Below are 22,875 nucleotides of genomic sequence, written 5' to 3'. Positions count from 1 at the left end.
ACACACACACGCACACACCCTCTCACACAAGCGTGCATCTGTATCTCCTCTCTGCATATGTGCCAAACTGTGATCTGGCCCCTTAGAGACGGATCAAAGCTGAAAGAGTAATGATGGTGTGCACACATGAAGGGAGGAGGAGGAGGAGAAGGAGGAGGAGGAGGAGAGAGTGAGGAGAGTGGTTAAACTGTAAAAGTGATTGAGAGGAATAGGGGAGTTAGCAGTCTGCGAGTCAAAGAGACAGAAGGAGATACGAACGGAGAGCTGGAGACCTTTGCATCCATCATGGTGCCCCCTGGGTCCTCCTGTGTGTTGTGCTGAGAGAAAAGGTCTCCCAGGCTCTCATACCCACCAAGTCAGGTCCCCAAGGTAAACGTAATCATTAGTGGCAGCTCTTGCTCCGTGCTAGGGTGACAGATTTGAAGGCCCACCTTAAGGATTGCTGGGGTGGAGGTGTTAAAGGCTGAGAATTAAAATCCCAAAAGTGACTAAACATCAGACAACTTTCAATGTATTCTCTCCATCTGCTGCTTTCCTTCAATCTTTTTTCCAATATTAAACATTTATTTAATAGAAGTTGATTATGTCTATTTGCTTTAGACTAGGACAAATACTTGGTCTTTTAATATTTCAATAGACAGAGTTACATTCCAAGATCCCATAAAAAGACATTAAAGCTTTAGTCTATTAGTTTAGTCATTCTTGCAAACAGTACCATAGGAGGAGAGCATGAAGATGCTGTCCACAAAACAGTGTGAGTGCCTTTGTAACATGAGAGTTCACTTAGATGTCCTTCACTGTTGAGGGTATCCATAACCTCATGCAGATACAAGTCCAGTATATGCTATAAGTTTAGGGCTTATATATAGGAATGTTCAGCTAAGCAGACTGAAGCAGCTGAACGTAGGCTGGATTCAGGCAATGCAATGTGGCACTGAGTAAGCATTTAGACTATGCTGTAAGGGGATTACATTGTGCATGCTGAGTGTGCATGTGTGTGTGCACATGCGTACCAGCTAGGGAGAGCAGCTTGTGCTGTATTTACTGTAAGTGGGCTGGAGCTGTGATGGGTAAATGTGCACACTGGTGTGAGTTCAGGGTTTGTGCATCCTAGTGTGAAAATGAGTGGCTCTTGTGAGCTTTGGTTTAGACTTCTGCTATGTTGAGGTGGATGTGAGGCTGATTATTTATAGTTACAGGCGCAGTAAGTAGCTGACTAGCTGCTGGGATACAGCGGCTGGGCAGCAAATGTCTCCCGTTAGTCTATTACCACGTCAGTGAGCGCCACCTGGGAATGAAGAACACCTGTGACAGATGGGAAATTTGATATTCAGATTATGTGTCTAAAACTGATGTGAATGTGTGTGCGTGTGTGTGTATGTGTGTGCATACACACTAGAGGTGACCCTTTATGGCAACAAGCTAAATGAAGAATAATGACTGCACTTCTTGGAAAACTAAAATACACACATACAAATATGAGCTCGCGGGGTGTGAAGGTGCAGGCTGTTCAAGGGTTGATGCTGATTTGTGTGTGTGTGTGTGTGTGTGTGTGTGTGTGTGTGTGTGTGTGTAGCCAGTGCTCCAGCCTCCCCCAGAGAGATGATGAGTCTGAAGGAACGAAAGATGGACTACAATTCCACGGCAACCAATGCTGGTTTCCATAGCAACAAAGGAGAGCATACATCTCGGAAAGACGGCATGGCAGGTGAAAAAGAGCAATAGAGAAACAATTAAATGCCTTTCAGTTTCCCCTTGATCTGCTGCTCTTCATCAAGTTTTATTCCGTTTTTTCTTTAAATCACTACCTTTTTTCTTTATATTTCCATTGTGTCATATTAATGATGCAAAGCACAGAACAACTGGTAAACCTCGTCAACAGTTGAACCTTCATTTGTTGAGCTTTGGCTACGATGGTCTCTGTTGATGCTTGTCACTATTGTCATCGTCTCTGTCTTTGGTTTTCTCCATCTATCCAGTTCAAGTGTCCTGCGGAACATCAACACTTTTCCGAAACTCTTACTTGACTGCCAGCGATGACATCAAACAAAACCAGGTGAGGCTGTTACATAAAAGGAGGCCGACATCTTTAACAGGCACAGCAGGTCTTGGCAGTTCCTGAATGTTGTCAAGGGTTTTTTAGAAACTGGCAAAAACTGCTCCAAGGTGACTACTGAGCGGGCCCAGGTGTTAAATCAGACACACACTGTGCACACACATAAAAATGGGACCACAACTGTAATAGAACATGGCTATTTCAACTTAACCAGCAAACACGCGCTATTTAACCTTTATCTCATTGGATTCCTGACTTCTTTTGAGCTCTGCTGTCGTAGCAAAGAGAAATGAATGCAAACGTTTCTGTGTAACACCTGCATGTGTAGTAATAGAATTCACAGCATGAGCCCCATCCAAACTGATTCCTATCTTACCCTCTGCTGCCTGCCAATCCATTCTGCTTCATTTTTCACTTTAAACCTGCCATTTTCCTCCCTCCTCTCTCCCACCCCCTCTTCCTTTATCACGTTCCCCTCCTTGCTTATCTGACACCCCATTCCTGCCCACTTCACCTCATCTCCCCACCACACCTCCAAGCAGGCTCCGGTTCAGCCCTGTGTCGTGCCCCCGCAGCCCCAGCAGGACAGCCCTTCGGCAGCTGTGCTAAAAGGCTACGACCCCTATCCTCCCCCTCCCTCCTTTCCCCAGCCGCAGCCGCCGCAGCCTCCGCCTCACAGCCAGAGTCGGAGCTTTGATGAGGTCTATTACGAGGACCAGGGACCTCCGACGTCCCAGCCGCAGCCTCAGCTCCAGCCACAGGCCCAGCCACAGGCCCAACCTCAGCAGCCTCCAAACTCCACTGGACCCCCAAGAGACCCAAGGGAAGACCTGCGCATGCATCTGGGCCTCAAATCCACCGGAAACTACGTAGACTTCTACTCAGCCTCTCGGCCATACAGCGAACTGAACTACGAGACCAGCCACTACCCAGCCTCGCCTGACTCCTGGGTCTAGTTTGAGCCAACTTAGGGAGGACTCTGTGTGTGTGTGTGTGTGTGTGTGTGTGTGTGTGTGTGTGTGTGTGTGTGTGTGTGTGTGTGTGTGTGTGTGTGGGTGGGTGTTTGTACACGTGCATTTGAGAGGGATTATTTTTGCAAGTGATCAAGTGACAGTGGGCACTGAGTCAAAACGGGAAGGTGTAGAAGGTGGCAAGATGGGACAGACGGAACTAAGTAGAGGTTACAAAGGAAATGCAGCAGGCTGGGGAACAGAGAGCGATCGTGCATGTGCATGCTGATATTTTCCTTTTTTTCTGATCACTTTATTACTTCAGCTCCATTGCAGTTGCGAGTGGATAAAGAGGAAGTAGATATGAAGAGGCGCAAAAAAAAGGGAGCGAGCAGGAGGGGAGTGGGTGAGGGAAATATAAAAAGAACAGACAAGAGAGAAGGCCAGATAGAGAGTATCTAGCAAGGAACAGAGATGGGATGGAGACATAATGCAGGGCGCATGGTGGGGAGTTCTGACTACGGAGACAGAGGAAGGCCTGACCTTTTGCTGAAGACAGCGAGAGAGAGGGAGGGTAGACAAACATGCCAGGATGGATGTTGCGGAGGTCAGGAGGAGTAAAAGCACAGAAACATGAAAGCACCTCAGAGCACAAGGGAAAAAGTGGCTTCACCATTTCACCAAAGTGACAAACGTAGCACCGCTTTCAGGCACACTTTTTTGTTGCAATGGCCTTGCTGCCTACAGAGGCTTTTTCATTTAGCTTATTTTTCATAACCCTTTCCTTTTCTGAATTTGTACTTTTTCAACTTTGAAAGAAAGATTTTTTTTATTTTCTGTGTACAGTTAAAAGGTGATACAGTGTGTATATTACACAGTTTTTGGCTTAGAAATGATGTGTTTTCTGTGACTGTAATGACAAAAGCAACAAAAAAAGGGAAATATAAAAACAAGAAGCTGAAAAGAAACATCATCAGGATGTAAGACAGCTACTTTTGTGCTCCTGCTCCCCAGAGCAGGATCCCACGCATGTTTCATCATGTGGATTTTGCTGCGGATACTCAAAAATGTCAAAGGATCGAGGTTGGAGCAGCATCACAAACCAAGAGTCCATTCTACAGAGGTGCGTTTTCACTGCCTAAAATAAAATCCAAAGCACACTCTTTCTGTCATCGTAAAGGACTTCCTTTTCCTTTTTTGGGAGCTGTTTGACCAACTCTGGGTTGTTATTTACCTTTTGGGTAAAAGGGATCTGTCCGACGAGCTCCCCCGTGAATGCTGCACATCAGAGTGTAGCAGGGAAGAAGAGAAAGAATGAGACGCGCTTTTGTGCCAAACTTTAGAAATGCTCAATAGTCCTTGAGGACTTACATAGGACATTGTGTCAAAACAAGCAGATGTGGACCAGAAAACTCCCCCTGCTGTTTGTAACTTTTGTTTTCTTGTGTTTTGATCGGGTGAAACCGTTGTTGCTGGGGATCATGGGTAATATCTCCCTGACGCAGATGTACAGACCTTCCTCTTTGTTGGCCTGAGCATGTGTGTGTGTGTGTGTGTGTGTGTGTGTGTGTGTGTGTGTGTGTGTGTGTATGGGCGCGTGACCTGAGGAGTGTGTATACATAAACCCGAGCGAGCGTATCTATGCATGCATGTGTGTATCCGTGTGCGTATGCCTCTGTTGCGTGTATGTGTGTACATTCCTGTATAAATCAGTGTCCAAACCAGGCATTCCTACAGTTTGTCCAGTTTTACAACATGGAAACCAAGGTTAAAATCACTAGAATGAGATGTTGATATAGAATGATAAATCTATGAATATATGAATATAAATATATAATTTTTATGTGCAGATGTCAGTGTCACTAAATGCAACCAATGTCCGCAGAGAAAAAAAAACAACAAAAAAAACGACTGTGTGGTGTACAACAGGACTCTTGTTCACTTGACCTAAAATGTAGAAGCTGCTGATCAGGGCCCATCCACCCCCCTTCCTCCCCCCCACATCAAGAGAAAAGAGAAAACCCACCTGAAGATGCTCAGGCTCTGGTGCGAGTTGTATGTTATTGTGTGTTCATGCTTCTTAGATGACTCTGCTGAGAGAGGATCGTACTTGAACACAAGGAAAAATAAAGACTCTTTGCAATCAAATCAAATGGTCTCAGTATCATGGCTCTTTCACAGATGATGTTCCTCAATGGGCACTTCAATTATTACCACCACCAAAAAAAGAATACCATCAACCTGCCACACCTCCCTATAAGATTAGGCTTGACCTCTTGACATTGTGATTTTAAACTCTGGCTTTCTCTTTGTCTCATTCTGAAGGCAAATTGAGCTCGCAGCACCTGCAAGCTCGACAAAGTGTGATGTAGATTATGCTGCAAAACAGAAGACACCTATTTTGCTACCAACAGTGACAAAATATATGAAAATTTAATTAAATTAAAGATTTCCAGCTGCCACTAGTGGATGCTGATGTGGAAATTGTCCCTCTCTTCTCTTATTAAATTATGGGAACTCTAATGTATGGAAAAGGAATAGCAAGCATTAAAGTGGGCATCAGCAAGTACAGAAGATAAATACATAGTGGCACAGCAACATCAGAGCCCCCAGTATAAATGCTATATTAAATGTGATGTAGAGTCTCTAAAAAAGTTGCACAGCCCTCAGTGCAGTATTGAAAAATCTTGTTGAAATGGCTAATCTTCACAGATGAATGAGTGCTTTCTGGGTCTTTTTACCTTGTGATGTCTTAATAGGCTATACGGTGCTATAAGATGTATAATAGGCTACAAGGTGCAGTTCTGAAGCTCAGGAGTCAGGTCTCTTTCAAATCAAATCAAATCAATCTCTATTTATATAGTGTCTTTTACAATCAAAATTGTTTCAAGGCGCTTTCCAGAATCCCAGGGCCTAACCCCAGACAAGCAACAGTGGCAAGGAAAAACTCCCCTTTAACAGGAAGAAACCTTGAGCAGGACCAGGCTCATGTAGGGGGACCCTCCTGCTGATGGCCGACTGGGTAAAGAGAGAGGAGAGGAGAGGAGAGGAGAGGAGAGGAGAGGAGAGGAGAGGAGAGGAGAGGAGAGGAGAGGAGAGGAGAGGAGAGGAGAGGAAACCATGACCCAGTGGGGTGACAGAGGCCTGTCAGGTGATCATGTTTCCGGACCCCGGCAGCCTTGGCCTATAACAGTATAGCTAAGATGTTAACCTAATGATTAGACGACCCCCTAAGTATGATAGTTTGTCTGTCTATAATAATAACTGGAACTACAGAATTACAATAAGCTTTTTCAAAGAGGTAGGTTTTAAGCCTACGTAATCTTAAAAGTAGCGATGGAGTCAGCCTCCCGTACCTGGACAGGGAGCTGGTTCCATAGCAGGGGGGCCTGGTTGCTAAATGCTCGGCCCCCCATTCTACTCCTAGAGAGTCTGGGGATCTTGCATCAGTAATCCAACAAAAGCCTGGAGAAAACATAAAGAACTCAGAGAAAAACCACTTGGAGGTCTCGGGCCTCTGCTGAGCAGCTCATCTTCCAGAATATTGAGACTTACCGGTACACTTATAGTATTCTTGTGCAGTAGTAATGTGAGGTTACACTTGCTTTATGATCAAAGCCTCTTCAGTACAGGTTGCCAGTTAGGTTGATGAATCCAGCAATGTCTAAAATAAGGTGCTACTGTGGAAAGTGACAAGTCATACACCAGATTTATCATCTGTTAATTATGCATACAATGAGTAGAAGTAAGTCAGCCAAACTTAGCTGGACCATATCTGGCCAGCAGAAACCTCAGCATCAGTCTTCAAATTCTCCTCCACTTTCAGCCGTCTATGCGATTCAAAGGCATCCTCTTAACGCATCCCTGTTATCTTTGCGAGTGTGAATTTGGGTTTGATGATGAGCCCCTTTAGGATTAATAACATCAGACATTTGTGACTGGAAACGCTGGCAGCAGCAGCTTAGCAATAAATGGAAACCAAAACACACCTGACTTGGTGATTGGTCGAGCGGCAGAGGGCTGAAAATGTCAGCATTATTTAATGGCTGATATTTTGCCATTTAATGATTTCTTTAAATAAATTTCTCACATCTATCTCCTTTAACAATTCTCTGGAAAGGCAGCACCGTGTATTTTACAGGCTGCTGCTAAAGAGACATTTTGTCACTGCTGTATCCCGTGGTGATCAGCAACACTGTTAACATCTTGATCCTGTCATCTGTTTATAGAAACATGCACTGGGGACAGAACTAACAAGCATGTGTGAGCACACTGTATAATAATACACTGGCTATTAGTCCCTTTCTCAATACTGTTGGTATGAGCTGCTTGATGTATTAGAGGAAAAGACCCCTGTGCCCATGAACCTTTATTGTTCACTTTTAATGTGAGTGTCCTCTTAAGATATTAATGGAAGCCTTTAGCACGCTTTGCCCCTTTTCATGCTGTTGTCAGTGCTTTTGATGCCATTCATCTATAATAACAAAAGTAACTGAGGTGAATCTGAAAGAGCTGGAACAGCATTTGTGAAAATCTATTGAAATTCTTTATTCTTCTGCCTTTCTGCTTTTTTAAGCTGTCATGTTGAAGAGCAGTAAAAGGTAGTTATGGATAATAACTTAATGCTATTTTGATTATTGGGCTTCACACTAGAGGAGAGTCTCCTCTCTCTGAGCAGCATCCACAAGACTGCTCTACCTAAATAAACTGCAAAAAAGTTTCCCAATGTCCCTTGTAAAATAAATTATTCAGCATGTATCATTTAAACCGGTAAGGTCAAGCAAAGTTCATTTGATGACGCTTGTATCGGTGCACGAGGCATTGATACGTGAAGTTGTGTAACAAAGACTCCTTAGAAAATAACGAAGATGTGAGTAATGTTCCAGTAACCGAGTCAGCAACCTTCAAAATGCTACAGCTTATCATGCTAACCTTGTGACGATGAAGTAAGCAGATGGAAAAGTACTGAGAGAAAGGCGTAGTTGCTAAACATTATAAAAGGGGCATGTTTGTTACATTTGGCAGAGATCTCTCTGCATGCTGTTCTTGCATGTACTCTGACTGACTTATTAAACTCTTAAAAGCAGCATTCTGACTTTGTGTTAAGTAGCTGAAGAAAATCCTCAACATCCTGCAGATGCCTCAGACTCTCCCTCTGCTAACCTTCTCCTTCTGCCACTGCACACAGGCTCAACGATGCACAGCGCGCAGACATTTACTGTACGTGTGCTGGCACGGGTGCGTGTCAGCAGCGGAGGGTGCAAGACGCAAAAGGGGGAAATGGAAGAGACAGAATTGTGATGGGAAGCAGGTGGAGGGTCCACAGTTTATCCTCGGAGGGTTTGAGCATGAAATCAATTAGTGTTTAAGTACAAGTGTGGCTCAGTGGGAGCCACAGTGCATCATGGAAAAACCTTGAGAAATGAAGGCTCCCATCTGAGAAGGAGAGCACAAAAATGGGACGGGAATAAAAATTTAAATATATTCAAAATGCATGAATATTTTTGCAAGGTTTGGAGAGGTGTGTAAGAAACACCATAAGGTTGTTGATAAAAGAATCAGCGTTCATGCCTCCAACAGTTAAAATTAAAAAAAAGTGTTTGCAACAGCTGGCAGATCAGATCACATCAGCACTTTAGTTTTTACATGAGCAAAACCCCAAAAGTCCTGATCATAAAAAAAACCCAACTGAGACTATGAACAGAACATTATTTAACATAACCGATATTCTGGTGTGTGTGTGTGTGTGTGTGTGCGGGGGGGGGGGGGGGGGGGGGGGGGGGTCTTACTGTGTGGATTTATATTCAGACAGGATTAGATTGAGGAAGCAACAAACCATATGTCACACATTCCCGGTGCACCACTGGGCCCTGTGCACGCATTAGATCTGACTGGTTTAGGCTGTGGGGAGCGATTAAGGAGGCAAAACCACAGAGAAATGAGACAAGAAAGGTATAAATACTGAGCCACAAAATTCTGGAGAAACTAAAGTTTGTTTCGAAATACCTGGGTATAATGTTTAAAACCAATGATGGAAGGATGCCATCCATTGCTTCCTGACAGTTTTAATGCAGCGACATGGTTGTCATCAGAATGCACCTGCCTCATCCTGCTGTCAAGAATAATGCTGCGTCTACGATGTCAAGTGACACAAAATAAATAAATGGAAAACACAAGCAAGAATAGCACAAAGGCTCCTAATGTGAGAGGTTTGCTGCTGTTCAAATTGGGTGTGATTGTGGCTCATTAATACTGGCAGGAAATGCCAAGAAGTTTTAATTTGTTCTGCACCAAGATCCCAGCGCTTTGCTGAATAAACAGCTCACATTTATTCTGTGATAGCCGCAAAAAGCTACAGCAAATACAGAAAATAAGGGAAATGATTTTCATATTTCCAATTGTTCAAGAAATTTCCCCAACTTTAAAGTCGCTGGAGGTTGTGAGTCCTTCTACAGACCAAACCAGCTTTCTAACTCTAAAACCCTCAGATACAGCCTCACATTTTATGGCTTTCTACAGCTGTAAGGCCTGTTTATGTTATGGTTTAATTGGTTCGGGACATTGTGGGACTAATTAAAGCATCAGATTTAGTAAAAATTGACACCTAATTCAGTGCACTGAGGATACCCCCCACCCCCACGCAGTCTTTTGGCTAATTTTGTCAGGTATATAAATAAAATTGCATACAGATTGAACCCAGACCAACCACAACATCTTTAATTACACACTTTATTGACACCAGAATCATATGAGTGGGTGCAACTGTTACCCATCCTTGTATAATTATCAGGCTTCAAAAGAAGCCGATGGCTAAAAACTGTCTTCAAATACCAGAGGAGCTTATTATTATTATTATTATTATTATTATTATTATTATTATTGCATTTTTCTTTCCTGTTCTCAGGCTTCAGCCTTAGCTTGATGATGACTGGCACATGAAGCATCTAAGCGCACACACATGCACACACTATACGGTGGTCCGTCAGGTATTGAATAGTCAATGGTGCAGAGCAGAAAAGAAGCCTTGGTTATTCATGTGTGATAGTGTTGGTGCAGAAGACCCAGCTGGCTCCTACAGAACTCAGTGTGAGTGTGTGTGTGTGCGAGGGGTTGTTACACGTACATGTCGATGATCGCATGTGTGCGTGTGAGGTAGCATGTGTATCTGCGTGCACACTCCTGTCAGTTTGAACAAATTCACTCACCTGTGACGTCCTCATTCTGTCTCTCTGTAAGCCACCAGTGAGAATGCTCCTCTCAAAGGCTGGAGCAACACACACACACACACACACACACACACACACACACACACACACACACACACTTATATCAGCCATGGGCAGGTGCTGGTATCAATGACTTTTGAAGAGGATTTCACCTATGGCAGAATGAATGTGCGCCACATATTTGCACACTAAAAACTGAATGCCCCCCCCCACCCCTCCACACACACACACACACACACACACACATGTTCAACTGAGAAGACCAGGAAAAAATAGTGTGTCAGAAAAGTGAGAGAAAAAGGGTGTTAGACTGACAAAATAAGATGATTTGGGCGGCTTCCAGCCGTAACCAGTTGTTTTTCTAGGACTTTGCCATCTGACCTTTTGTTTGAGTGGCGAAACACGGAAATGTGGCAAAACGCCCACGTAAACCACGCCCACTCAACTGGAGACACATTTCTGGTTTCGTAAAGCCGCATTGTTCCATCTAGTGGCCGTATATGCAAACACACATTGACCCAGGCATACTGTAACTGTACTGTAACACACACACACACACACAATTTCTATTGAATTTTGGACCTTTATTAATCTTTGGATCTTTATGATGCCATGATGATGTAATTGGGGTCATCTCAAGTTTGTAATGGGGCCAAACAATTTATATTAGAAACTTTAGCCTTTTGAGTCACCGGAGAGGGTTGATTGTGTTGGATTAATGATGCTGTATTATTGCAGTTATGAAAGCATGACTCATCTGCTTTTTCAGGAGCGGATGAGTCATCAAAAAAGGAGTTTTCCAGGTTTTAAACAGGTCTTTGACTACCACTGACTTTAGCAGAACACATGTTTTTCCGCTCATACTGAATCGCTAAATCGCAGAATGAACATTCATTTTGGAATTCTAATCCTGAAGGTGTTTCCTAAAAGTCAGTAAAATCGACCATTTATGGTACAGATTTGCAGCAGGCTCTAGCACGTTGGTTGGGGTGGGGGACATTTGAATTAACTTGCCTTGATAAAGCAGCATTAATAAAGTCCAGACAGTTTAATAATCAGTCATCTGTGTGCTGACCTATCCGTCCACTCCTCTCCAGCTGTTTCGCTGCCACCACCCTCCTGGAGATGTTCACATGCTGTGACACATGTGGCACACATGAGGCTGCGATGAGAGGCCACACTGAGCATCTGTTTTCTGTCACAGCAGCCGTTCACCTCTACTTAAGAAATGATTGTCAATGACAATGTGATTTATTATATCTCTCCTTAAAGCTTCATCCACCATCTGGTTAAATAATGATTACTGATGTGTACAAAACAATAATATACAAATATGAACAATATACATAATACATTCAAAGAGTTAAGTGTCTTAAAAAATGTTATCATTTGACACAATTGCCAGGAGTAGTTAGCTTATAGGATCCTCTGAGAATTTCAGTTTTCCTTTTTCTGTGGATTTTTTACTTTTCTTTTGTAAAACCCGTATTTGCCTAATTCGCTGTTTTGTGACTTGTTTTTAGTGGATAAAAGTGTGTACACAATCAAGGAGGCGACCCGCATGGTGTGAGCACTAAACTCTTTCTTGTTCCGGAGGACGGGCGGCGGTGACGTCATCACGCTCCTCGAGCCAGCCGCTCCGGCAGTGACGTCACCACGCTTCGTTTCCAAACAATGCTCAGGAAAAAGCCACGTTGACGATCCAGGCAGAAGCACGGTCCACACTTTCTGACAGATTAGTCCAGGAATCGAGCCCTCGACGCTCCGCTCGTCTTCTGCCCGCGGACCGGTGCTCAGTGAGGACATGTCGTCGCCGCCGAAGGACAAAGTGGAGACCAAAGGAGGACATGCCCCTGCAGGTAAACGCGGCTCCGCGCCTCCGTCTTGTTTTGGCGGACACGCGGCACCAACAGGTAACGATCAGGTGACGACTCGTGATCCTCCAGCAATCGCAGCGGGCGTCTTCTAACAGCGCGCGCCGCCGCGAGCGCTTCTTTATTTCCTGCATCTTTCACGAGCCGATAATCGGCCACGCGTGACTTGAAGGGTTGCGTGACCGTGGTGCGGAAGCGCCACGCTGACGTGGACATTGTAGCCGTGGCGTGGATGAGGCTGAAGCAGGACACTTACGTGTACGCGTGTGCGTGCTCGTGTGCTGGGGCCTGAGCAGCTGCGCCGCCTGATAGCACAGAAAGATAACGAGTGGCCCTCGTACCCAGGTCGTGACGACCGACAGGCCCGCACTGCTCTGCCCGTCATAAACCAACATCCACGGCTAACTTATCAGAAAGAAGGCCCAAAGGTCGAGGTCATACCCACAGCTGTTCGCAACCCACGGCCTTGCTCAAAGACACATGGCAGGAGGGCTCTTCACCGTTCTCTCCACCGTATCAACTAAAGGTGGAGATAAACATAAATTTAGCTTGTTTTCTAGACAATTCAGGATTCTGCTGTGACACGTCATGTATGTTCAGGTCAAAACACTTTTTGCAGGTGTATCCCATGTTAATGTAAGCAATATTTCCTTAATGTCAGTTTCCCCGAGGCCCAGTTGAGGGGTGTCAAAAAGCAACCGGTGACAATGATCCAAGTAGGTATTGATGAACCCAAAATATGCCCAGAGACCCGCCGGAGACTCGCTGGAACAATATGACACGGGAGGGTTCAGTGATAAACCTCACCGCTGTGACAGGGAGAGGTCGAGCCTGCGTCCACCCAGAGCAGCCAACGCCGCCACAGTTGCGAACACGCGGCCCCCAAAAAAGCTGCTGCTTCTGCGTCTCCGTTTCGGTGGACAGAAGCACAGACCTTCTAATTGCAGCGTGGTTTTTTGAAGAGCACTCAATAAGTGGACAGGCTTTAATTACAAAAGCATTTGGCTGCTGTTCGCTCAAACTAAACTATTTTTATAAGATGACAAAAGCGTTACTCATGTCTGACTCAGATAAAGGTAATAATACATTTTAAGTGCATGTGAGCGGCAGTGAAGGACTTAAGACTAGGGTCTTCTTCAAAGTCGGACCTGAATCAATCACATTTTAATTTCAAATCCTAGGGTCTTTTTTCAAATAGATGCTGTGGCCAAGGCGACGTTTAAAGTTTACCACTCAAACTAATGTGCATGACAGTTACTGGAATTGGCCAGTTGCCACTGGTACTGCACCAGGAGGCGACACTTTGACCGGAGGGCTTCTAGCGGTCAGCATATGGAAGAGTTTTGTGAACAGTCTCCATCTCTTCCATCTGTGTTCCAGTGAAGGCAGGAGGCATGAGGATAGTGCAGAAGCACCAGCCCACTGCTGCTCCAGAGCCCCCACAGAAGGATGATGATGAAGAGGAGTATGTTGCCAGCAGGTAGCCTTTCTTTTGAAATACACACACACACACAAAATACACACTTCCTATGTTTTGGGATTTAACTGGATGTAGATGGTTTTGTTTGATGTATCCACGGGAGCTTGAGAGAGTTCCATTCGGGATTTATGTAGTTTTTACAGAATAAGTGCAGTTTTATTTGCCTGGTTTAGACCATGGGATTAAACACGTGAAGTCCTGCCATGTTCTGGTGGGGAGACGTCGATCACAATGGATCATGGCTGTGCGCCACTTTATAGGTTTTGGGTGGATTGCCGTGCCGGATGCTAGCGCTTTTTAGTGCAGAATAAACGCACCGTTGTGGACACTGTGGGGCTGCCTGGACTCCACAGATGGTTTGAGGAGGGCTAACAAGTGTGAACACCTTAAAACGCATGTTGCCTGTATGAAGCACGCTAGGCTAATTTTGCAAAATCCTAATTTAACAACATCCTAAAACTTGCTAACCTTCTTGTGGGAGCATTGTAAATTGACTATAAATTTAGCAGCCATACTGAAATCATGGAAAAAATAGCCTAAATTTGTGTAGAATGAAGCTGACACGAGAGGGACATGGAACGGGGACGCAGGGTCCTTGAATAAATATGATCACTTCAGTTTTTTTGTCATATACGTCAAAAGTCCATTAGTTAATACAAATCCAAAGTTAATACAAATATTAATACAAAATTCTTTCTGCCCTTTAAAAGTAAGAAAAAGTGCAAGTCAGAGACCATTAACAGTAACACTGTATGATAAACAGCAGCAATATATAGGCTTCAATAAATGAATAAGTCCATTGTCCACAACATGCACAATCGTTTAGAAGCTACTGTTCTGTCTCCAAGGGGGTAGAACCTGTCCCTGAGCCGTGAGGTCCGAGCGGTGATACTCTAGAGACCTTTCCCTCAGGACAGATAGGAAAGCAGTCTGTGTGATGGGGACTAGTGTCCTCCTTGATACTGGGAGCTTTCATCCTGCAGTTTTCTACTGTAGACCAGCAGAAAATAATAAAGAGTTGCAGTGGACATATCGTCGTTCTCCATGCACCTTAAAAAGTCTCTGTTGTGGCCTTTGTCCTTTATTTTGTCCACATTTGTGGACAGATGGCTGTTCTGACACCATATATACAGTAAGGCTCCCGTTAGCATTCTCTTTATGTTCTGGTTGGCCTGTAAAGTAAAGCACTTCAACAACAACCTTGTGGAGCACCAGCATTTGTGAGAATATTTTGTTCTTAGTTCTTAGCTTGTTCGTAGCTTCTTCCAACTCTTCCTGTCTGGACTCCATTTGTCAGGAAATCATACAACCACCTGCAGATTGTGTTGCAGAGGCCAAGTTCTGCTAGTTTAGATGCTAGCTTTGATACTGTGTTTGTAATAAAAGTGCTGCTAGAATCAGTCAACAGCATTTCTCCTGTGTTTTTACCCCTCTGTAAGCACATTGTTATAGCTTGTTGCATCAAGCTACTCAGCTTCAGCATCACAAGTAACATACACATGCTAACACAAGTGCTAACACACATACCCTGACATTTATCAGCTCAGGAATTTGAATAATACAAGATTATACTTTGGGCTGTTTACTTGTAGAGATCTAATTCTATAAACAACATATTCACTCTGTAATTATAGAACGAACTTGAAAAGCCCTTTAGGACTCACCGTTGCTTTGATAGGCAGGCTTGGCCTCCACCAGTTTCACTATAACTTATTTACTTATTTACACTATGCCTTATTTACTGGCAATGCTAATGATTTGCTTTCTCTTTACTTCTGCTTTTGAGCTTGAGTGTGTGCATGGACTGAGTCGCACTCGTGTGAGAGCTGATAAAAGTGATGAAAGTGGACAACTGCTGGTACTACAGAGCAGATTTCATGAAAGCTGCCAGTTGTCTAAAATAGTTTAAATGTATATCATCATAAACACGCAGGAAATTGTTATATACTCACCCTCGGAGCCATATTGTGTGTTTTCCATGCAACTTCTTTGCAGTCTGTGTGTTTTGCTCAGAGATGAGTGGAAACATTAGTGAGTGGTGTTTAACTGAAAGGGAAGGAAAGAGGGAAAATAACATGTAAGCGCGGTTTACCTCAGAACGTCGGAAGCCTCAACTCGTTTGGGTCAGGGTGGGACCAGTACACCAGCCTGGTGATGCACTTCCCCATTTCACGCTGCTTCCTCAGGATTCATGACTCAAAAAAAAAACAAATGACATCAGTCCATCCAAAAATAGGGGAATTAAACACTTCCACATCCAGGCACAAGCTGAGCACGAACTGAGCATGAAACTTGTACAGATAGTCACTCTGGAGACAACGAGCAGGTGGCTTCTGGCTAAATTCTACACCAGTCGCAGCAAGTGAAGCCATGCAGTCAGGGGAACACCTGCCCGCTCTAATTTTAGCCCAGACTGACAGACCATGGGAACAGAAGCAAAGAAATACGGTTGCGTTATGGAATTAGGGTTGTTGTGAAGGTGTGTGAAATTAGAGGACCCATAGAAAATAAATATGAGGGACAACGAACGGAGGCAGAAACTGCAGCCTGTGGTGCAGCGTGCCAACGATTGTCCGTCTGTGTTGTCTCAGGGAAACTCTAAATCAAGGTGGCGTTTACTAGACTTTTGTTGGCCATCAATAAACTTCCCAGTGAAAGGGGATCACTCGGATCGATCTGTGCGCTTTCTTAATGGAAAGGGCTTGCGTGCAAATGGCTGGGTCAATTTGGGTATTTCTTCTGTGTGTGGGTGTGTGTGCGTGGGTGTGTGTGTTGACATGAACTGACCAGACATGGTGTTGGTGTACAGGAGCCCTCAAGCTAGCCGCTCAGGCTCTGAGCAAATGCCGTTGCGAAATGTGCAGTAAAGCCGACCGCCCGCGGTGGAAAAGTTAAGAGGAGGGAGTGAGGAGGAGGAGATGAGCAACAGTCATCAGTTTCTATGGCAACCGTCCCTTCGCCCACAGAAGTAAACTTCCTGCTGTGCTGAGGAGACGGTCGGGGATGGCGGTGCTGTGTGGCTGTAGACACAAAACAAACACTCCCAAATTATCAGCAAAATTTGACTCCCTTCGCTTCGCATCCTTGCCAGGAGTCTTCGCAGCTCTCTGCTGCCCCCTACAGGCTCCACGTGTGAATCCACGTCTGCTTCTCTCGCAATCACACCGACCCAGAAGCAAAATAGTTATTAGTTTCGTCATGACTCTGGCTGTATAATATTACTGCATATTTACCAGCATACTCTGGTTAAATAAGCAGCTGTAGGTGCAGTTTTTTTTTTTTTAACAAGCATGACTAAAACCTGTGTTTTACATGCCTAATTCCAGTGGTGCTCATGGGTCCACATGCATGTTTTCCTTTCATTTTTATACGCTTTCATGTATTAATTAGCTGAATTAACTGTCCTGAAGTATCCGCTTATAATGGGGTGTAAATAATAATAACATATAAACTGTTTTGTGACGTCAATTGAAAACTCATCAGTGTTACTGATTCTTTTTGAAAAGGTTGGTGTCATTAAAATATTTATCAGCGGAAGTTTGGAATGATGGAAAAGGAGATTTGCGTCTTTATTCCCACATTTGAAGTGTGATGGAGAGCAGGGTTGCTGCTGCAGCCAATGTCTTTGAATGGACTTTTGAAGGTGGTCGCCACAGCTAAACGCCACCGTCAAATTAGACTGCACTCATTTGTCACGTCAAGGTCGATACTTACCCCCGAGGTCCCTCCTCCTCCTCCCTTTTTTTCCTCCCCCATCATCATTCTCTCTCACTTTTACCGCCATGCTGCTTCCCTCCATCCTTCCTAGTCTCACATCCACGTGGTCCGTTCTCCTCCCTTCTGCTGTCTGTGCCCTATGGCCTGTTCTATTTCTCTTTTGCCAGTTTTTCCTTATCAACCTCTACTATTAGCAATTTTTTTCTCCTCCCCAGCTTTACTTTTCTTCATCTCTCCTTCCTTCCTTCTGCTGTGAGGCTCAGTGTTTGACCAGGATGAATGGGAGCTATTTAAGCTGCTGGCAGGTCCAGCAGGGGCCTGTGTGTGTTTGGGGAGGGGAGGGGAGGGGGTAAACATCAGCTCAGGTCTTTACTTTAATTAGCAAAATGGACCACAGTTTGTAGATCTTACGTCACTGAAGGCAAATGTTAACCACGTAATGAGGTTCGTTTTTCCTCTGTGTTTTTAGCCCACCAAAGATCCCCGTGGTCGTGTCTGGAGTGGTTACAAAGGTAAGACACACACAACCACACACTCAGACCTGCACACGTACACGTAAAAACAAGTCACCAACAGTGATGATAAGGTGGTTTATACCTGGAGTGTGAGCTCTACTGGTTCGGTTTGAACCTTTGACCCTTTTCTGCTCACAGAAAAGACAGAAATCCAAATAAATCCTTTATTTCTATCAGCGGCACCCGGCGTGTGGGTGCAGTGCTGCGCACTCGCATCAAGAAGGTTGCATGTTCAAATCCTCTGGGGCCTTTTAGGTGAAGTCTACATGTTGTCCTGTTGCCCATGTGGGTTGAAGGCAGCTGGAGTAGATTCCCTCCAGACTTGATGTGCAAAATCCCAACTGTAACAAGCCTTGAACTAAAATACACACACAATACACACAACTTGTGAGGGCACACAGCATGTAATTGCATTAGGTGAAGGCTACTTTTTAAGCAACAATCACACTGTTGCTTGGTGGTGAAGCACAAAATGCAAGCGGAGGGCAGAGTTAGCACTGGTGCCTCGCTAGCCAGCTCCTTGTCTGCACACAGGAAAAAAAGAGCGTCATTTTCTAAATACACTTGTTTGTTTAGAGTGCAGTAAAGTAAAAAAGTGTGCTCTGTAGTTTTCCAGCAGCGGGGAGGCGATGCCACTCTCCCTGCCGATCGTGGCCATAAAAAGCTTCCATTTGATTAAACCACTTCTGTTCACCCCACTTCAGTCCTTTATGGTCCCACAATTGTCTTTGGTGTCTTTAACTTTTCTCCATGTGGCGTTTATGTCCACTGGTACCCCGCAGCGGCCATCAGCTCCCGGTCGACCCTTATTTCAGGTCACATCGTGGAGCTCAGTCTGGATTCTTTCATCTGCTCAAAAACGTCTGTACTTCACTGTTGGACCGGGGCGTTGCCTTACTCATAGCCGTTATTGTTTATTTGATAAAATAAAGCAATACACTCTGCCACTGTTGTGGGGGTTTCGAAGGTAACGAGGGGGGGGTTGCGTTGCTGTTGTGCCTCGTCAGCCACTTCAACCCCTGACCAATCAGCGCAGTAGTCAGGATTGACTTGGCACAACTGGAACCCCAAAAATTAGTGAAAACCTCCCTTTTACAACACAGGGATCATTGGTCTCAAGGCTTATGAAGCATGTCCTACAGGAAGAGGGTTTTTTAATATGGTCGTAATAAACTGCTAAATAACAGAGGTAGGAGACACAGTGCCGTCACTCAAGGCTCTTTGCAGCACTGAAATCCAGTTAATTTTCTGGATCCCCACATCTGTAGGATGATGATGATGGAGGGGAACTTTGGGCCTCCACTGAGAAGGTCAATGAGAGGTCAAATCTGTCCACATCCCATGTGTTTGGCTGTGGATTTGCCCTTAAAGGACCAGTGTGTCAAACACACCCACATGCGGGGAAGCTAGCATGCTAACACAAAAGTAAGATTTAGGGTTGGTAAGGAAGGTTGTTCGGTCTTCGTGGATTTAGCACCGAGTATAACTTTATATTAGAATATGAGCGGCCTGTGATTTTACAGGAATGTTTATCTGCGTGCACATCTGGACACATCAGCAAAGCAGCAGCTTAACTGAACACTTCAATCCAGGATGTAAAGCCAAAGACTTCCAATAATCCACTTAAGTTATGCACGAGGCAGCGGTGTGTGTGTTTAATACAGCAACTGCTCTACACACACCACACCCACTCGGATCAATATAGGCCCAACGGAGTGTGTGAGCGCGTGGGTGTGTTAGTTTTCAGCAACTTGACCAGATGAGGAGTAAAACTATTAAAATGCATGGATAAGACAGGGTAAACTAGTGTGTAAAAAGGAACAGTATGTTTAAAAGTCATGACTAAATAATTAAGGATTGAAGTGACTCTTTGATTCCATCTGTGATCTGATCGGTTTTACTGAAGGCGCACGAGGCCAAACTGAAAGATCCTCCTCAGTGTTATAAAACAGGGATTTAAAACATGCGGGACATAAAGTCCACATACAGTAAATGGCCATAAGCACAAACTGTTTTGGTTCTAGTATTATTGAATAGCTAGAAGAAAGATGCCCCCACCTACTGCCCTTGTTCAAAAATGAGTTGGCAGGTTTTCATCCATCCACAATCCCAAAGAGATCATCAACGAGGAACTAAGATTGAACAAAATATATGGGGGTGCTTAAGTGTTTGGCAGGAGTTCCTTCGAATTTACTAGAAATAGTAACGTTTACCAGTAACCCTTTACTATAGCCTACCACTAGGGGGCAGTCAAGGCTGTTTGTGTTCAACCGGATGTTTCATCCGTCCTGGAGGAAGATACTGGCTCATTCTTCATCTTTTCTTTTCTCCTACAATGCCTAACTGGTTTTGTTTTGTTCAGGGTGATAAGGACTTCACCCCTGCAGCTGCTCAGGTGGCTCACCAGAAGCCCCAGCCAGGTGTCCCTAAACACGCCCCCATCCAGCACATCAAACCGCAGATCCACCAGCCCCGCAAGTGAGTCGGGCAGCAGGCTACCACTGCAACGCTTCCTCCACCAGTCGGCCTTCCCTTCCCAATGGAACACAAGATGAAGATGTTTCCTCTCCACGCACGGATCTTTGAAATTCTGAGTCGTTTCTGTTTTCTTTTCAGTCTTGTTCTTAGATCTGCCCTTGCGGGGGGGGGGGGGACTCTGACCCCAGTAACTTGCTAATCAATACCATGAGTGAAAGCAACCAGCCAATCACAAGCTCAGAGGGAGGAACCTGAGCCTTTTCTGTTTTCAGCTGACCAGTTCAACCAGTCACCACACAGACCAAAAAGGACAGGGAAACATGTAACCAGTGTTGATTCATCACAGTTTCTCCCAGTTATCAAACATGTAGTCATGTTCACCTCAGACAAGTCATTGTTCCTTCAACAGTAATGAAAAATTGAATGGAACGTAACCACGGTTTAGTTCTCTGCATCCACATAGTATATCATGGCTAGTTAGTTTGGCCTCCAGGTCTGTTTCGCCTTTATCATTCCAAACTCTTGAACTCTGAGCTAATGTTAGCGCAGGCGCTTTACAGTCTATCCCAGCAGTGCCTATTTGCCGGGATTTTGCGATCCGCTTCATTAGAAGTGGAATCAAAGTGCAGTCCAAAGTGTCCAAGTCCAGGAGAGCCTGTGAAGCAGCTGCGAAGATTTGTTGACGTTAGCACAGAAGTCGGGTGGGAATAGTGAACGTTGTCACAACTGAACCGAAGCAGTTTGGAATGCAGCAGAGCTAAAGGTACATTCCCGAGAAGGATGTTTGAATATAGTCTTAATGAATTGTGTGCGATGAACATCCCATATCCCTCCGATAAAATGGAGTTCAGCATTTCCTTAAAATAATAATGCATCGCCCTTTTCCTTAATCACCCAGTTCCTTACACCTGAATGGTTGTTACACTAGTGTTCCAGAATAATTGCAATAAAAGGTTTCCAACCAGGAAGGAACGATTCCCTCTGTTATTTAATCGGTTTAAAAGTTTTTGGGGTTTTTTTTTTCAGTTCTTTATTTTCAATTTATAATTGTACACGTTTTCAGCCATTGAGTGGACCAAGGTATAAAGTGTGGTTGTCATAATGAATAAAGAGTATTGATGAGACATCTTGTTTCATTTAAGATGCAACAAAAGGTTTTTTTGCTTATTGGCCTTGTGGTACCAGCAGAAACCTCTGATTGGTCCAGCATCTGGGGCTATCAGTCTCTGTTTCTACCAGACATCAAAGGGGTCTTTTGAGACATTGAATCAAGAATATTGATTTGAGACATGAAGCAAAGTAATATTGTAGCACCTGTTCTGATCCAGATTTGTTGTTCCAATGTGAACAAAATCAGCATGTAACATTAAAGACTTTTGGGGCAGTACCACTGTGTGTGTGTGAGTGAGAGTGTGTTTAGAATATCAAAAATATATATTTAAAAATATAAGTCAGAATCGATATGATGCTCAAAATGGGTTTTTTTTTCTGTCCACACAGCAGAAAAAAGCAGCCACGGTTCCAGTTGGATATGTCCCCCTCAGCAGCTGGGGCTCTTTATTACATTAGACCAGCATCTGATGGCCATGTGGTCTTGGGAACATTCAAACTGGCTGCAGCCGGCTGGGACTGGTCATTCCTGTTACCATCTGGAATCCTTATGATGATGAACGTCACTCCTCTGTGTGGGAGATGACTGAGCGCTTTTGATCAGGACCTTTAGGGACAAGGTGACGTTTTGGCTGCAGCTGCACCAAACAGCTCATGTTGTTCCCTTCACTTCTGTTGAAAATTCTTCCAAACTATTTTAATTTTTGAGTTTTACAGAAAGTTCGACGTTATCAAAAAGAGGATTTGTTCACTTCCTGCCAACTCTTTTGTGTTTTGTTTTTTGTTTTTTTAAATCTGCTGCTGCCCAAGGTTCTTTTTTCATTCACATCTAATGCTGCTGAATTGGGACTCGTTTTCAACTTTTTCAACTTTTCAGCATTTCAGAAATGAAATGTGTTTAAAAGGAATGTACTCAACAATCGAATGTGTCACAGTGTTATTTCAAAAGGGACTTAAGGACATCAAAATATGACCATAACAATCATATTCTGGAGGATGTAATATTCATTGCCAATTTATTGCAGATTGAAACAATTCACTTTATTCCAATGACTTGCCTCATAGTTGCATATTATTTAGCAGATGTGATTTATAAATGGCAATAAAAGTTCATTTGGAAACTGAGGAAAATAATGGTTCAAATTATTAAATTATGCAAAATATATATATATATATTAATTAGATTATGTCATCAATGACGATTATATCGATCTAATCATTCTAAAACGCACCGTGTTTTGGTCTGTGCTGTACCAATACCGTCCAGCAGACGGCGCCAACAGTGAGGACGCATGGGCAATTATTGACCAGACCTTTAGATCTTCATAATCTCAGGTCCAATCCACAGACCATAAACCACAATCTGAATATGACGCAATACATCTAGAGTTTCTGTCGGCCATATTTAGCAGCCCCCCCCCCCCCACACACACACACACACACATACACATAGGTTATCCCTGTCAGCA

At 44.1% G+C, this 22,875-nt stretch overlaps 2 protein-coding genes across 5 annotated transcripts in view; both read left to right on the top strand.

Annotated features, from left to right (window-relative positions):
* ctnnd2a (catenin (cadherin-associated protein), delta 2a) overlaps positions 1-5,154 on the top strand; it is a 143,008-nt gene extending 137,854 nt beyond the window's left edge. For 2 of the 4 annotated variants that reach the window (XM_029842434.1, XM_029842433.1), the window contains exons 23-25: positions 1,577-1,708; positions 1,980-2,056; positions 2,596-5,154. In XM_029842434.1, coding sequence (XP_029698294.1) covers positions 1,577-1,708; positions 1,980-2,056; positions 2,596-3,012 — 626 coding nt within the window. In that variant the 3' untranslated portion in view covers positions 3,013-5,154. The remainder of the gene's footprint in view (positions 1-1,576; positions 1,709-1,979; positions 2,057-2,595) is intronic. The other 2 variants (XM_029842435.1, XM_011607840.2) reach the window with 2 other exon arrangements.
* Positions 5,155-11,869: 6,715 nt separating this feature from the next.
* Positions 11,870-21,683, top strand: dap (death-associated protein). The gene is made up of 4 exons (XM_003967900.3): positions 11,870-12,091; positions 13,487-13,586; positions 17,773-17,815; positions 20,181-21,683. Exons 1-4 carry the CDS (start codon positions 12,037-12,039, stop codon positions 20,298-20,300), a joined length of 318 nt encoding a protein of 105 aa, XP_003967949.1. The 5' UTR covers positions 11,870-12,036; the 3' UTR covers positions 20,301-21,683.
* The last annotated feature ends 1,192 nt before the right edge of the window (positions 21,684-22,875 follow it).

The sequence above is a fragment of the Takifugu rubripes genome, chromosome 10 (assembly GCF_901000725.2).
Source record: "Takifugu rubripes chromosome 10, fTakRub1.2, whole genome shotgun sequence".
In the NCBI taxonomy this organism is placed as follows: domain Eukaryota; kingdom Metazoa; phylum Chordata; class Actinopteri; order Tetraodontiformes; family Tetraodontidae; genus Takifugu; species Takifugu rubripes.
The sequence above is the reverse complement of the archived record's forward strand: the minus strand, read 5'-3'. Positions and strand labels throughout refer to the sequence as shown.